General features: G+C 38.3%; 2 protein-coding genes across 3 annotated transcripts; one reads left to right on the top strand and one right to left on the bottom strand.

Moving 5' to 3' along the window:
* Positions 1–739: 739 nt before the first annotated feature.
* fkbp11 (FKBP prolyl isomerase 11) lies at positions 740–5,382 on the bottom strand. Its single transcript, XM_061042573.1, has 7 exons — positions 5,267–5,382; positions 4,967–5,127; positions 4,783–4,845; positions 2,788–2,875; positions 2,621–2,654; positions 2,419–2,489; positions 740–1,507 (listed from the first exon to the last, which is right to left on the bottom strand). Exons 2-7 carry the CDS (start codon positions 5,063–5,065, stop codon positions 1,299–1,301), a joined length of 564 nt encoding a protein of 187 aa, XP_060898556.1. The 5' UTR covers positions 5,066–5,127; positions 5,267–5,382; the 3' UTR covers positions 740–1,298.
* A 2,490-nt stretch (positions 5,383–7,872) lies between these two features.
* On the top strand, positions 7,873–14,284 carry LOC132977752 (ADP-ribosylation factor 3). 2 transcript variants are annotated; one of them, XM_061042567.1, is made up of 6 exons: positions 9,179–9,349; positions 9,570–9,638; positions 9,902–10,148; positions 10,242–10,352; positions 10,455–10,579; positions 11,885–14,284. In XM_061042567.1, exons 3-6 carry the CDS (start codon positions 10,001–10,003, stop codon positions 12,044–12,046), a joined length of 546 nt encoding a protein of 181 aa, XP_060898550.1. In that variant the 5' UTR covers positions 9,179–9,349; positions 9,570–9,638; positions 9,902–10,000; the 3' UTR covers positions 12,047–14,284. The 2 variants fall into 2 exon arrangements, with proteins under 2 accessions (XP_060898549.1, XP_060898550.1); XM_061042566.1 differs by lacking the exons at positions 9,179–9,349; positions 9,570–9,638 and adding an exon at positions 7,873–7,951.
* The last annotated feature ends 1,695 nt before the right edge of the window (positions 14,285–15,979 follow it).

The raw sequence follows: 15,979 nt of genomic DNA, 5'->3' as shown, positions 1-15,979 counted from the left end.
CGGAAGAGGTTGTACCGCGACAAGTAGGGCCATCCGCTCCGCCCTCGAAATATCTTTAATAAAAAATTACTAAATATTACAACCTTTTTCACTAATTTTTTTATATATTTTCCTAGTAATTGGCTGTTATTTGCGCAGTCTTACAAGAAAAAAATCCCCAAAATGATCCGAGAAGCTTAAATAAGTAACCTTTATTCGCGGAGGGATATTAGTGGTATCAATTTGTCCCCAAGCGTCTCCCGAGTTGGCGGAGTTCTTAAAAACGCCTGTAACCATTGTAGTAGAGCAACGCCGTACCTTAAAACAAACGTACTTGTTTTCTACCGCTCTTCGCATCTACATTTGCCTACAATCATCTACATAACATGTAGGCGATCATGGACTTTAATTGGCTATATTAGCTATATATTGATACTGTTGGGAGCACATTTTTTTAAAGAAAGTTAGGGTTTTAGCTTAATGTGATCAGAACTTCACAATATGTAATCAAACGTGTTTTATTGGCCACATATTTTCCATCTTGATGTTATACATTATACAATAATGTATAGATAAATAGCTGCAACTTAAGGATACTATTAAAGCTACTAATTTCCCACTAATTCAGATTCAACATTTACTTGTCAATACAATTCGGATTCCGATACTATTATACACACACAACCATAGTGGTGAACCACAGCAGTTTGTATGGCACGTCAGGGGGACGTTTAGGGAGGTTTCAATAAATAAATGTTGAGACTTTTGAAAACAGGACAAGTTTATTCCACGATTTTTTGTTTATAAAATACATCTATATCTTACTCTTAACTTAGGCTCTGGAGCCTTAAAGACATGCACTGTGGATCCCTGGTAGGTCCAGATTCAGCACTAGTGGCATCAGCTTAAAAATACTCTGTTGAGTGCAATTAAGGAGATCATCTGATTGCCTTTGTGTTATCTTGCTTCAGTGCAGTTAAGGGCTCTGAAGATTGATATACAAATGGATAAACACAGCATGGAGATGCAAATACATAAACATATGCTATATTAAAGAAAAATCAATAAGAAGAGAGCTTTAAAGCTCCTTTCTGCACTTACATTCTGAGTATCTCTTGCTAAGAGGGAGACATATTTTATTTAGTTGAATCCCCTTGAAGTTGGGACAGTTGTTTTCTAATGCAGATAATTAGATATAAAATATCCTCCAGGTATCCAGGTGTTGAAACACATATTACAGTTATGGAATAATATTAAATAAACATGGAGTACACACAATACAATTATAAAATTTATTTAAATAGTTCTGTCATTTGTCCTTATTTTTTCTTGATCTTCTTATCCTTTGCCTTCTTTTTGCCTGGCTTCTCTGCATTGGCCTTTTTGTACAGGTAAATTCCCACCAGTCCGAGCAGAGTGGGCACCAAGGCCAAACACACGAGGGGGAACACATCGTTGACCATTTTCTGCCACGGCGTCTGCTGCATCACAGAAACCACCTCCACCTCGAACTCAAGAACAGCATCACCTGGAACAAGTTCAAAGTCAGTGTTTCACCACAACAGATGTTGATCATGTTTTCCATTTACTTGTTAATAACTTTCATGTATTTATAGAAAAACAGAAGATATTCTACTTAACAGAAACTACTAATCAACCCTGTATTGCTGTAATACTGTTCTATATCGCTGCCTTGTAAAGGACTTTTTAACTTGTTCTTTTTTTAATAGATCAAGGTTATTTCAGGTCTATAAATAAAGGTTATATTCTTTAGTGCTGTTTAACTCTTTTTAACACCGAGGCTATAGTTTGAAGGCCTACTCCTTTAAAGCTTTTAATAATCAGTAGAAAAACAGACTAACATTTTGATTTTAGTCTTTACAGTGGCTTTGTCAATAAAATAAACTGCAGAACAACACCAGCCTTGTGGTTACAAGCGCTACTAAATTTGATCATCCCTGCTTAGTTTTGCAATGTTAGAGCCTATCACCTGATAGGTTTAAGCCTCTGGGTCGACAGATATTACTGGGCTCTGGTTTACACAGCAGATATCCAGAGAACTGATATCAGATATCCAGAAGACTTGTTCAATAAGCCAGACTTCCAACAACACTACCAGCAGCTCAAACTTAATTGGACACGATCAAAAAGCTTTAGATAAGGGGCGCTGGTGGCGCAGTGGTTAGAGCGCGCGCCCCATGTATGGAAGCTGTTCCTCCAAGCGGGCGGCCCAGGATCAAATCCGACCTGTGGCTCCTTTCCTGTATGTCATTCCCCACTCTCTTTCTCCCTGATTTCTCAACCTATCCACTGTCCTATCTCTCTAATAAAAGCACAAAATGCCCAAAAATAAATCTTAAAAAAAAAAAAAGAAGCTTTAGATAATAAAATCTTGTCTCTTGCAGGCAATTCTGCTTCCGGTGTTTTTGATTGTGGTACCTGGAATCGTAGGAGGGTAACCTTTTTTCCCATACGCAAGGTGAGATGGAATAGTGGCTTTGATTTTTTGCCTGATTGAAATAAAAAGATATAAAAAATAAATAACGAGGAAGCATTTCTCAGAATCAATCTCAGAATATCATTCATTCATGATTGTATGAAATGTTAATCTTATGTTTAGCTCTTTCACTTTTTTACTTACCCTTCACACACGCCGACCAAGCTTTGTTCTAGACCTTATGAGAGGACCAAACAGAGAGTCAATCAGCAAAGCAAGCTGGCACACAACAGGCTGTAAATATCTCTCACATGTTAGCACAACAAAGTCTCAGCGTGTAAGCTCCACAAACGGATTTACTGTTTATCTACCTGCAATGACTGTTCTTTTTCCAAGCTCGACAACAAGAGGGTCCATGGAGAGCGATGAATCGATCACCTTTCCATCCATAAGTTTACCCTGAACAGAGAAACATACAATGTGAGGCATGACAGGGTTCCATGAAAAAAAAATACCAACAGAAATTTGACAGAATTTTTTTTAAAAATGCTTTCCTCTTTGAGAATTTTTTTGCATTTGCTAAATGCTTAATATTACGATTTCGGCCTTGGATTTGTTTATAAATCTTTTGTTTGTAATGTAAGAAATAGTGCTCAAGTAAAGTCTCCCTTTCCCTTATTACTTTATCGTATTATGAACTGGAGGGGTTCATCAGTTAATAAATATGTAAGAAATGCATGCACGAATCCCTCTATCCATGGCAGGACATTTACACAGCATGTTTCAAGCTACACAAGCATTATGAGTGATTGTGAATTTCCTCCCAGAAAATGACATCTGTCCTTGCTCATCTTCGAATATTACACAAGCGTTTGGGATGAGATTTTAATCCTGCAAAGAAAAATCCATACAAATATAATACTTAGATATTTCTTGTATGTCTAACTAAGACATTTTCGAAAAAGAAGTAAATGTCATTCGCTCCGATTGTCTCTGTTTGGTTTAGGCAAACAGGGGTCAGGGGTCATTTATTTTTTAGGTAAACATTATAATAATTATACTAAGCTGTGTGACTCTAATGTGTCAAAATGAGGATTCATTCATATCTTGATAATAAAAATGAAATCAACGAGTGTGGGCTGTGAAAACCGCCAGTAGTAGTCTACTCATATTGATTTAAGTAAGTGATCACTAACTGTCTGCTGGGCCTTCTTTGACAGATGAAAATATTTAAAAGCCTCCCCCACCCTTTAGCATACACACCAACATCAAAATTAGATAGACATTTCATAAAGACATTGAATCGTTTAAAAGTACTGTTACATGAAACTTCCTAATTTGTGACGACTAGAATAGAATACAATAGAATTACTTTATTGATCCCAAACTGGGAAATTGTGGCGTTACAGCAGCAGATTGTTCAAACACACAATATGAGTAAAAAACACAATGATAGCAATCTAAACATAATATAATATTAAATACAAAGTAAATAAGTACTAAAAGATATCAAAACTAAGAATGTGAATATATACAACCAGGATTTAACTGAGCATTACTAGTCTTAAATAGGAAGATTAAATATGGAAGATTAAATGTAAATGTGCAAAAACAGAGTAGTAAATGGACAGTATTGACATAAGTTAAAGTGCATGAGTGTAGACATATTATAAGCAGAAACTATACAATATAAAGGCGAGTAGACAGACAGATGAAGTGAACATGAGTGCAGGGATAATTTGTAAATTTAACATGTGCAGAATAGATGACAGTATGGAGAGACAGATATTATCATGATGACAGTTCTCTGCTCGCATGAGGTGAGCTGTTGTACAGAGTTATGGTCTTCGGTAGAGTAGATTCACTTCCAACCTTAAGTTTACATTGACATATTTTTTTTTTTTCATTCTTTTCTTAGCAAAGAAGAACGGTAAACATTTTTTTAAAGCTAAACCCCCCCTCCTCCCTGTCACATCTCTTGTGAGCCCCACTTTGGGAATCACTGGTTGAAGTGGTTTCAGCTCTGATCCACTGGCAGACTGAGCTTGTATTGCTGACGTGTTGCACCGCCCCATCACTCCAAAGTAAAAAAAAATCAGAGGCGATCTTGTCACTCTCAACGAGACAACGCCAAATGTACCACAATGGCGCACTCTAAACCACAATCTGACCAGTGATCACTACAAGAGCCCCGAGTCTGACAGCATGAGTCTCATCATGGGGAATGCAAAGCGGTGTTCACACGGACACGGTGCCACATACACAACAGCTGTATCCGCCACACAGCTGGACAAATGAACTCACAACAGGCTACACATTATACTGAACAAATGGAGCCGACATGTGGAAATGCTCTTCTTGCTTACCGTGTAGTGGATCTTCAGCGTGTCTCCCATTCCGGAAAGCACAGAGCAAGTTTCGGGTCTCACCTTGGGTCAGAAGAGTTCACTGTTAACGCTGAAGCACTTTTATAGCGTAGGTTACTGTGTTATAGAGCTGCTGTATTACTGCAGTGTGGCTGTGTACCAGCTGTGTACATGTGTCACTCACCAGGGTCTCAACCTGCAGCTCTTCAGCCGTATTGTCTTCTGCCCGCGCGAGCCCACAGGTGAGAGTCGCGAGCAGGAGCAGGAAAACGCTGGCCTTCATTGTGAACTACTGGAAAAGATCTGCCATTCAACAACTTCCGAGTGGGCTTCTTCTGCACACGACTGCAGTCGAGAGAGAGGCAGGGAGGAAGAAGAGAGGGAGAGAGAGAGAGAGAGAGAGAGATGAGTCAGCGCCGCGTAATGCTGATGTGTTATAATACTGGAGCGATAAGGACTAGCGGCTCGTGGACGTTGCCCCAACACCTGGGTCTCCCTGAAGATCCCGCCTCAAACATTCCCCCAGCATCCCATGATCCCATCGGGCTTCTGTTCCGCGGGAGAGAAGCGGAAGCTGCGTCGAGTGGAGACGCTAGGGGGCGTCGCTGAGCAGCAGCTGCTTCTCTGTGCTGGAGCTCGAGACCCTCACAGTCGTCGGAAGTCTCCTGTTCAAACGTGCAGCTTACACGCCACGTCGATGTTATTCCCCTCACTAAACCACCACTAGTACAGGCCTGACAACTTTGTAGAAGCTATTTTTAACCTGAAAGTATAGAAATAATTTATCTGTTAAAGTAGGTAAATATTAATAATTATTAAAATAATTTCGCATAATTATTATGATGAGATTAATTGTATGTTTGTTGGTATGATAAGGTTGTGACCATCACCACTACCATCAGATTGGAATTTCAACCTTCAATAAATCTTATTGGTACCTTAAATTATTAAGCTTGTTACTATTAAAATAATTTGTCCTGTGTTTATCTGTGACCACATTTCTCAGAATTTCATAATTTATTTTGTATGCCTCCCTCGGCACATGTCAAATCTATTTCCCCAGAGGTAGCCGGCATGTGTAGTGTAGGATACTTGTTTGGAGTCCAACTCAGAACTAAAATGAAAACCTGCATAAATAGCCATTCAAGTGTAGAACAATACAGTGATGTTTTTATACAAACAGAGACAAATCAATTGTAAATTCAACAACAAACCACTGACTATTCTTTTACATATTTTTTTTTTGGTAAGATCTGAAAATGATCTCAGAATTGCAAAAAATACTGTGACATTTTATTTTGTGTTTTTTTGTGCATGTTGTGACCCCATGTTAATTGTTTCTTTAATGCATTGTACAGCGCTTTGGTCGGCTGTTGCTGTTTTTAAATGTGCTTTATGAATAAATGTGACTTGACATGCTTCTTCACCTATGACTCACTTTATTTCCCTATTTTTGCTTGCAGCGGAACATATGAGCACCATCACAGATCCTCTGTGACGTGTTATCAGGGTCATTGATATGTCATCACACGACATTATAACTCTGCTTCTTTAACCCTCTAAAATTTCAAATCCAAAGTGTTTCTTGTCAAAGTCCTAGAGTGTGGCTATTAATCCCTAGTACTTGCAGTTCAGCCTTTCAGACTCAGTTTTTTATTTAATCTTGAAAACTGTGATCTAGTCATCCCCATATTACTCATACTTCCCCTTCTGCTTTATTTGCAACAATGAACCACTACATGACAAAAAAATCCAACCACCAACTGTCTGAAGTCCTTTGTTTGCCAGCAGGATATCATAGAAGTTTACTGGCACTGTTTGTGCTGTCCATGCCACATGCTCAGTTAAGTCATTGAGCTTTGTTAGATGAAGCTATTGAGACAGGAGGATGCGTGATGATAAATGCACCAGCTTGCAGGCTCAAGCAGTGTGTTGTTGATGCACGAGGATCCTTGTCCGTTACAATGGGTTTAACATTATAAATATGTGATCAAATCAACATTTCAGCAATAACAGACAATACAGACTCTTTGTAATAAAACACTGTCAAATGCAGTACAGAAAAAACACAACTGACTAATTTATGTGTTTTTAACATGTGTCTCAATTGCCATGTTGAACCATCACATTTTATGAAATAATATTTACACAGGAAATTATTTTCTGTGGCAATAGCACATTATCTCAAACTTTACTTCAATTTAGAAACCAAGCGGTTCCCCTTGTTTTTGTCCAATGAAATTATTGCAAAAGTATTATGCAATACCACAAACCTTTTTAGAGAAATGTCTGAAAGGTTCACACATTCAACAGGAACTTAATGCACCATTCTGAACAATTTGTAATCCGAATGTAGTGTGAACCATTCCCGCAATTTGACATTCCCAACTATTTGTAAAAACACCTCTTGATGTAATCCTGAAGATCTGTAGATTAATAAGCATTCACTCATCGTTCATTTGTGCAAGACATGATTAAAAAGGCATACTTTTTTAAACTGTTTTTTTTCCTTCTGTTGCTGTCTTGTAGTTATTTTATTTTCTATTTCATTCAGTCTCTTATCCATGCATTATTTCAGTGTCAATTCATTCAATATTGCACCCAAAATACAATAAAAACACTGTGACAAACAAATGATAAAATATAGCATCATCCACTACATTACTTTTGTTTAATGTTTCCAGTGATAAAATAAAATTAGTTTTATTATTAACTGATATTGGTTTGTATTAAGGAAGAACAAAATTAAATATTACAACAAGTAGCTTAATTATATAATTTTCAAGAATTTGGGAACATTGGCATGTTAATGATTTATCTGTTGTTATCCTATGAGTGAGTACATCAGTTTCTCATTATAAAAGGCCAGTAGACAACAAGTAGTTTTTCCAAGTCTTATAAAGGTAAATCTGGAATTGAATGAACAAAAATCATGAAATCTGATAGAAGTAGCCCATGTTTATCACAGACATTTAGGCTACAAATCATAGACTGTAAATACATTTGTAAATGTATGCAGTCTATGCTACAAATCTGATTGTTTAAACGTTTTTTCTTATTTGCACCAAGCTCCTTGTTGGTTTTACTACTCTCGCGAGATCTCGTTTGCTGCGTTGTCCACTGGAAAGTACCGTGACCACGTTAGGTTGAGGAGGACACCACGGCGAAGGTAAGTGAGGACACTGACACCACCATCAATTACAACGACAATAGACATGTAGGTTTGAGCAGCTGAGTAAATAATAGGGGTTGAGTTGGTTTTGTGGCGTTGACCGGATGTTGGCTGGGTTAGAGCAGTGGACGGCGGCTCTCTGACAGCAGGGTGTCCGGTGAGGTGATGAGAAGGATGGATGAATGGGCTGGATCGGTCTCATCGATTCCGCGATTAAAGCTTAACTAGACTGACAGGAGAGTGGAGAACACACGAAAACATGTTTAAATTGAGAATGAAATGTTAACCTGATTGGAAGGATGTACCGGGCCGATGTTCACGGATAATAATGGCTGAAACGTTACCTACCGTATCCTTCACGGCTAACGTAACCTGAGTCACTCGGGGCTGAATTACATTATCACGTTACCATCGTGGCCTGCTTCTGGTTAAATCCCTCTTGGAGAGGGGTTTACTACTTATTCAGCACCATGGACAGCCTCACATCTACTGACGCTTTAGAGTAGGAAATGTATCTTAGAAGTAACTTTACTGAGTCTGTTAATACTCTGAAACATCCACTGGTGTCAACAGCTTCATGATAAAGAATATTCTACAAATTAAACAAACATTTACCTTTTCCACATCGAAATGACCGAACAGACATACATTTATGTAATTCTGAGTATTTGCATTGACTATGGCATTAGAAGGAGCACATATCCTCCAACATACCACCTTGTCCAAAGATGCATTTGTGCTTTTAGAGGAAATAATATGGGGGGAAAAACATATCAGCTTGTATTCTATATATTTTCTTGTTAGCGCATAAGCACACAGAAAGTCGAGACCATAAAGTTAATAAAGATAATAAAACTAAATAGTGAAGAGTGAATGCCATGCCAGTAATATGTAATCAAGTAAATGTCCCACTGAGCTTAGATCATTTCAAACGCTTAGATAAGACATTGCTTTTGTTCTCAGAATGTCCATTAACTGAGACTCTCTCCTAGCAGCTGTGTTTGCAAAAGTTTTTTTGACTTACAATCTTTAGATGCATGTTCATTATATGTGTGTACATCCAGAACCCACATCTGAGAAACAGCTGAAATGTGTCCTGATTTGGTCCAGGTGGCTTTGTGATGGGCTTTAACGCCCAAGTCGTGCTCAATCTGGTAATGTAGGACATTTTGCATTTGCTCTCAGGGCTTGGCTTTGTTGTTGCAGGCTAACATTTGAAGAAGAGGGGGGAAAAAACAGCAAAAGGGGTCTGAACAGATTGTGCTGCAGCCTGAAGTCATGGCAACAACATGCATCTCCTTCGTCCTATGTCAGGATGACTGAGGACGATTAGCATACTTTGCACCTGTCCTTGCAATATGCATTCAGAAGTGAGAATTTCTGGCTAAGAGGTGTGTGTGTGTGTGTGTGTGTGTGTGTGTGTGTGTGTGTGTGTGTGTGTTTTAATGGGGAGCTGCAGGATTTGCTATATTTTATTTCAGTGAATGCCTTACAATCTGTTTAGTGTAATACTCATACTTTCTTTATTCGGTTGTAAAAATGAAATGATAGTGGTTGTAATGCTCTATCATTCGATGTTGATCAATGATCTGATATCACTGATCCAAAGGGGAAGAACTGATCCATATCATTATCTTCAACATCAGATATTCTGTAACTCTAATGGCAGGTCACATGGCTTAGGGTTAGTCACTGTTACCTTTCCGTTTGTTTTAAATAGTTTATATGGATAGGATACTGTCGCATATACATTGCAGTCACCTGAATTGAATTAAAATCATATTGTTCCAACTTTGTGATATAATTATATCAACTTAATGCTGCATTGTGATGGTACTTGTGATTTAGTCCTCTAATCAGACCAGCATCTCTGATTAAATGATCACATGACATCATAGCATGCACTTAAAAGCACGACTAAATGGTTGTTTTTTTTCCTCCTCTCAGACTTCCTTCATAATATATCCCAGCCGGACTAATCAAACTTTCCAGAAATAGTATAAAGATTAGAGCCGCAGACTGAAGATTAAGAACGTCATCTGAATCATGGGGAACATTTTTGGGAATTTGCTGAAGAGCCTCATAGGAAAGAAGGAGATGAGGATTTTGATGGTCGGGCTCGATGCCGCAGGAAAAACCACAATTCTCTACAAGCTCAAACTGGGGGAAATTGTCACCACAATTCCAACAATTGGTATGTATGGGCACAGTCAAACTGAAATGTCTTCTAAAGTCATGCACTCTTCTCTATGTCTGCTTTACACGTAACATGATGTCGTTCTTAAAGGGTTTAACGTGGAGACAGTGGAGTATAAGAACATCAGCTTCACCGTGTGGGACGTGGGTGGGCAGGACAAGATCCGCCCACTATGGAGACACTACTTTCAAAACACACAGGGTGAGCCGAGCAAATCAGAGGATAGCACCAGAACAAGACATTAACCCTTTCCTCTTCTGCTTCATATATGATCAACTTTTCTTTCTTTTTTTTCTGTTTTAGGTCTAATTTTCGTGGTGGACAGTAATGACAGAGAGCGCGTGAACGAAGCACGAGAGGAGCTGATGAGGATGCTGGCTGAGGACGAATTGAGAGATGCAGTCCTTCTTGTGTTTGCAAATAAACAGGCAAGAAACCATAACTGTTCTGCATATACATATAGTACAAATGACTGAATGCATTGGAGGGTTGTCATTAAGGATCACCCAGCTGCACCAACTTCTGGTATCTTTGAGAAGAAATAACACTCAAAGAAGCTCTGTAATTATTTGTGACTTAAATTCAATGACAACAGTAACTTCTTATTGGTTGACCCCGCTCTTTTGTGATTTAAATACCTACTAAAAATTTTTTCTTTTAAAGATTTATTTTTGGGGCTTTTTAGCATTTCTTAGAGAGACAGCAGAATCTGAAATCAGGGAGAGAGAGAGTGGGGAATGACAGAAACTACAAGTCAGAAATGAACCCCTTATTACACCATTATTAACACAAAGAGACCAGAAACCAAAAAGTAGACACAGAACAATTATAATCCTAACTAAACAAACATCCTGATGATTCTTCCAGATGTAGAGTCCAAAAACATCAGTGCTCAAAAATGTTTCAGGATTTTAAGCGTACATTTTATTTATCAAAGGTGTTCTGGACTCATCATAAAAGGGACAATACAAAAGAAAAAAAGAGATTCTCGACTTCTCCTAATGCTCATAGTTCACAGTCTAAGTTCCTCTAGGAGGTTTTTAAACCTGCCGACTTTATTAGCTCGAGGAAGGATTCCTGTTCTCAACTGAGCAGCCTAACAACGCTCACTTCATGTTAAGTTTAGTTTGATAAAAGGTTCATTAACATAATTGCGCTTGATTTGGATATATATGTCTTTATTTTGGTTTTAACAAGATATCATTTAACAATTTCTCTTCATATCCAGCAAGTAATTTATTTCTAATTGTGTTCACACTGCATGGTGAATAATATCTATAGATGTATTGTAATTCAGCTTCACCAAATTGACCTCTAGATTGTGTTGTTTAAACAAACCAGGTTCTTTACAACCCAGTGTTACATTCAATAGCATGTCAATAATTGCCATGTAAACAGCAGCCCACTAGTGAATTTAAAATTAAAAAGACGTTTTTTATTATTTCTGAAATTGAATCAAAGTAGCAGCTTTATTTTTTACAACATATATAAAAGATACAAACGTTTATCCTACAAGGTCAACATGTCTAATAATGCAGGGTTCCTTTGAAAGAAGCAGTGTGCAGGATTTAGTGCCACCCAGCTGTGAGTCTGTAGATTGCACTTTCTGTTCTTACTATCCAATGTGTCAGGAGAAGCAACATCCTACCACAGAACATGGAACCAGGATTTCTGTTTTGAATGAAGGACCCCAATTTTCTGCTCTGATTACTGACCTCTCTCCTCACCGACAGGACTTGCCCAATGCCATGAACGCTGCAGAGATCACGGACAAGTTGGGCTTACACTCCCTTCGCCATCGTAACTGGTACATCCAGGCCACCTGTGCCACCAGTGGCGACGGCCTCTATGAGGGGTTGGATTGGCTGGCCAATCAACTAAAGAACAAGAAATGAGAAGGAAAACTGGAACAAGCAGCCACAACATGTCCAAGGTTTTGTTTGATTTTGGGAAATGGGAAGGGAGTTTGGTACAAGGGTTTTGATTGATGGAGGAAATGTAAGATTCTGGATGGGGGGGGGCTTTTATTTTCAGTCAGCTGAGGTTCCTAATAATCTTCTGCTTATTGTAAACATATCTACTTCATATTTAACTACTCACACGAACAAAATGAAATGCACATTAGCTGTAAGCAATCACAGCAGACACTTGCTTTTCCAGTGTCCACCTCTTGTCCTTAGATTAAATGTACTGTATGTTAGTCTCTATGTGCTGTACCAAGTCTTATTTGACTCCACAGAGTCAGCAGTGAGTCAAGTAAGACCTGTCGTTGATGTTTGTTTTTCACGTGTCAGTCGTCCATGTAAAGAACATTTCTGTGTCAGTTGCACTTTCTGTTTGTTTGTTTGTATTTTTCCTTTCTTTCGGGCTAACAGAGCTATGTTCGAGAACAATCGCAGCTGGCGGATTCTCGTCAACTCACAGGTTTTCTCGTCCTTTTTTTTTGTACGTGATACTGAGGCACTTGGATACTCAGATAAACTGTGTACATATGTGTGAGAGTGTTTGCGTACTGTGTGTTTGTGCAACTAAACTAGTCTCGATGAATCATTAACAACTCTGTAACAGGACTGGAATTTCCCTCACATCAAATCTTCTACTTGCGGCCTTTCTTTGAAAATCTTTGGATTTCTATTTGTAAGTGATGCACCGATGCATATCGCCTGATATGGGCCCCGTTGACAAACATTGGCTGGTTGGTAAATAATGTGGCATGAACCGACGTCATTAGGCAATGTTCATCTGTTGTGTCGTATCATTGTAATTCTGGCAAGCTAGTATATGTTACTGCTGTTTCAGAGAAGAGGTTTTATATTTGGCAGAAGAAGTTACCTGGTGGACAAACTCTGATCTGCTTTCATGGTCAAACATGAGAGAAAATGTCGGCAGTGTGGCAGCCTTACACCAAAGGAAGTCATGAAAAAACATTTGAATCGGCAATTGGCCGAATTGTTATTTTAAACATCAGTATCGGCACTGATTTTCACAATCGGTGTGTCCACTTTTTTGGACATCCTGCTCAGTATCAACTACTGCACTGCATGCATCCTGCTAGATCTAGCTGACATTGTTGCTTATTATCCGCCCATGCATTGATGTTGATGCTGGTTGTAGATTTTATTTTAATGCCCTTGTCATTTTCTGATGCAAAATCTAACCCTAGCAACCAATTTCTGAATTATTAGTCAATACAAACACAACATAGTCATCTTTATGGTTTAAATATTCAAACAGATCTATAGATATTCTCAGCACACATATCCTGCACATCCTCAATCATGCTGCTCTCACTTGTCGTGTTTTTGTCTTCCGACTTTCTGCTTGTGGATGATTCTGTAGCTGGAAACTGTGTCACTGAATGTGAATATTGTTCATTTGATCTTTATTTCAATGGTGTGTCAACATAATTATGTAAAAGAAAGCAGGTTCAAATATCAGCACACGCACATCTCACTTCTAAATCCCTGAGTCACCACTGATACCAGCAGAATCCACGCACTCCTGTCAGTACAACCATTTCTTTGTGCCATACATGAGTACTAATACTGATAAACTGTTACAGTACACTTTACAGTAATCACACTCCTCGAAGTTATAAACACATTGTTTATAATCAGTATATATTGTGTGTTTAATCATGAGTTTGGTGTTTCTGGTTTGTGGCCTTATTATATTTAGTGATGACTTTAATGTAATGAACAAAAAAAAATCTGAATGGGCGATCGGTTTTATGATTATGAGTCCGATTTATTGCTCTTTAAAGAATGATTTACAGATGGATTCCTTTACGCCCTCAAGAGGCTGGGTTTGAACCACTGTTCATTATGGTTAGGCAAAGGTTTTGTCCTTTTGTTGGGCCAGTATACTTGATTCATAGTTGGTGGTAGATTTCTTTATTTTTATTTGAAGATGTAGACTGTGTCTGTGAAACAATGATCAACCGTGTGAAGAAAAACAACACAAATAAGAAATACTTCTGATGAGTCATTCTGTACCGTTGTAGTTACACAAGGTTTAAAAAAAAAAAAAAAAAGGAGGACCGTGTTTCCGTGCTGAACGCAAGGAGACTTCTGTATGTGATGTAAGACAACAAACAAAATCCTGCTGTATTGCAAATAAACTCATTTTCTGTATGACCTGTCTCAGTAACTGTGAGTGTTTCTGATAGAGTTTATGTTTACAGATGATACCTGATTCAATGAGAAGAGCAGAGCTTGCTGTTGCAAACCTTTACCAGACGAGGGCAGTCTTTAGCAACAGTATCTAGTCACTAAATCTGTAGATGGATGAAGACATTTGGCTCTTTATATGCATGGACAGATGTTGATGTGTTTGGAGGAAATATACAATTATTTTGCATGGAAAAAATATCCAAACTACAGAAGATTTAAAGGACTTTAAGTGGCATTCCATGTTTTTTTGGCATTTAAACTAGTTGATTACATTTTCCCCTTCAGTTACCTTGTGTGTGTGATACTTTGTTTAAGTGAATACAACTTTATAAAAGACTGTGCTACTATTGAGATACTGTCACCACTTTCCAAGCTACAACCTTGTAGTTCTGCACTCCTCTCAGGTTGTTGTTTCTGTGAGGACAAAAGAAAAAAAATACTTTTGAGAAAGACTTCCTGTTGGTGGTGAAATATTAACTATTGGTTTTGAACAGCCCTCTGACATTTGAAATGACTTTGACTTAGGATAACTTTCTGGTGAACTAGAGTCTGCTCTTTTGTTAGATGCATACTTCTCTGTAATTAAATTGAGAAATAGTATGTTTTTAAATGTGTTTGTGTATGTGACAGACAGACTGGAGCTGCAGGCTGAGCCAGTTTCTACAGAGCCGTTCAGCTAGCTCTCCCACTCTTAAAGGCAGACAATGTTTGCATGAAGCCTGAGTGACAAACTATGAAGACTTTCTGACCAAACCAGATATTAGTCTGGGTTCAAGAAGAACACAGTCTGCAGCACACTTTGCTTGTTCAAAACTGGATGAAATGTCCAGCAACATTGTACCTGAGTACTAAGTACAGCAATATAATCATGCTGGGATAGAGGGATGCAGCAATAAAATACCTGAAATGTCACGCATGAAGGTGTGGAGGGGTCAACGCCATGACTGTTATGAACAGATATGTTTCTTAGGAGCATGACACATAACAGGAAGAAAACTGATCTTTTTTTAAGTTCATTGTTGTTTGTATGTTTATTTAATTGTCAGGAACTTAATGAAAGGGCCCTTTGTTGTTCCCCAGTCAAAAACATCAGGCTTCTTCGTCAGCCACATGTGTAATTCAGGTTATCGTGACATCAATAAAACTTTATGTAATTTTTGTCAGCAACGTATCAGTATTTTCTTTTGGGGGGGGGGGGGGGGGGGGTCAGCTTTTTTTTTTTTTTAAATAGGGGCTTCCAAGGAAAAGCTTGGAATCCACTAATTTTGGGGATTAAAAACCACTGTTCCTTAAATCCAAAAACTGGGAATGAAAAGAAAACTGTGTATGTAAGAACTGGATTTAATACATTCCCCATAAATAATATGTTCTCCGTGTCTACAGCCAACATCTCCATAATTCCACATATGTTAAAACAGGTAATTAAGTGTATGTAAAAAGCATAACAATATCACTCCTGTGCAACTCTACACATTGCTCTGCAGGATATTTTGCAACAAAAATGACTGGTGGTTGTGGTGATGGATGAACGGTGCTTTGAGAGTTTTTTGTTTTTGTTTTCAATGTCTTCATCAGGTGTCCAAGTTTTTTTTATGAAGTTTTATTTCTCGTGTATTGCTGTCACTGCAGGCATGGCTCTGTTAGATAAATCAGTGC

The sequence above is a fragment of the Labrus mixtus genome, chromosome 7 (assembly GCF_963584025.1).
Source record: "Labrus mixtus chromosome 7, fLabMix1.1, whole genome shotgun sequence".
Taxonomy (NCBI): Eukaryota; Metazoa; Chordata; class Actinopteri; order Labriformes; family Labridae; genus Labrus; species Labrus mixtus.
The sequence above is the reverse complement of the archived record's forward strand: the minus strand, read 5'-3'. Positions and strand labels throughout refer to the sequence as shown.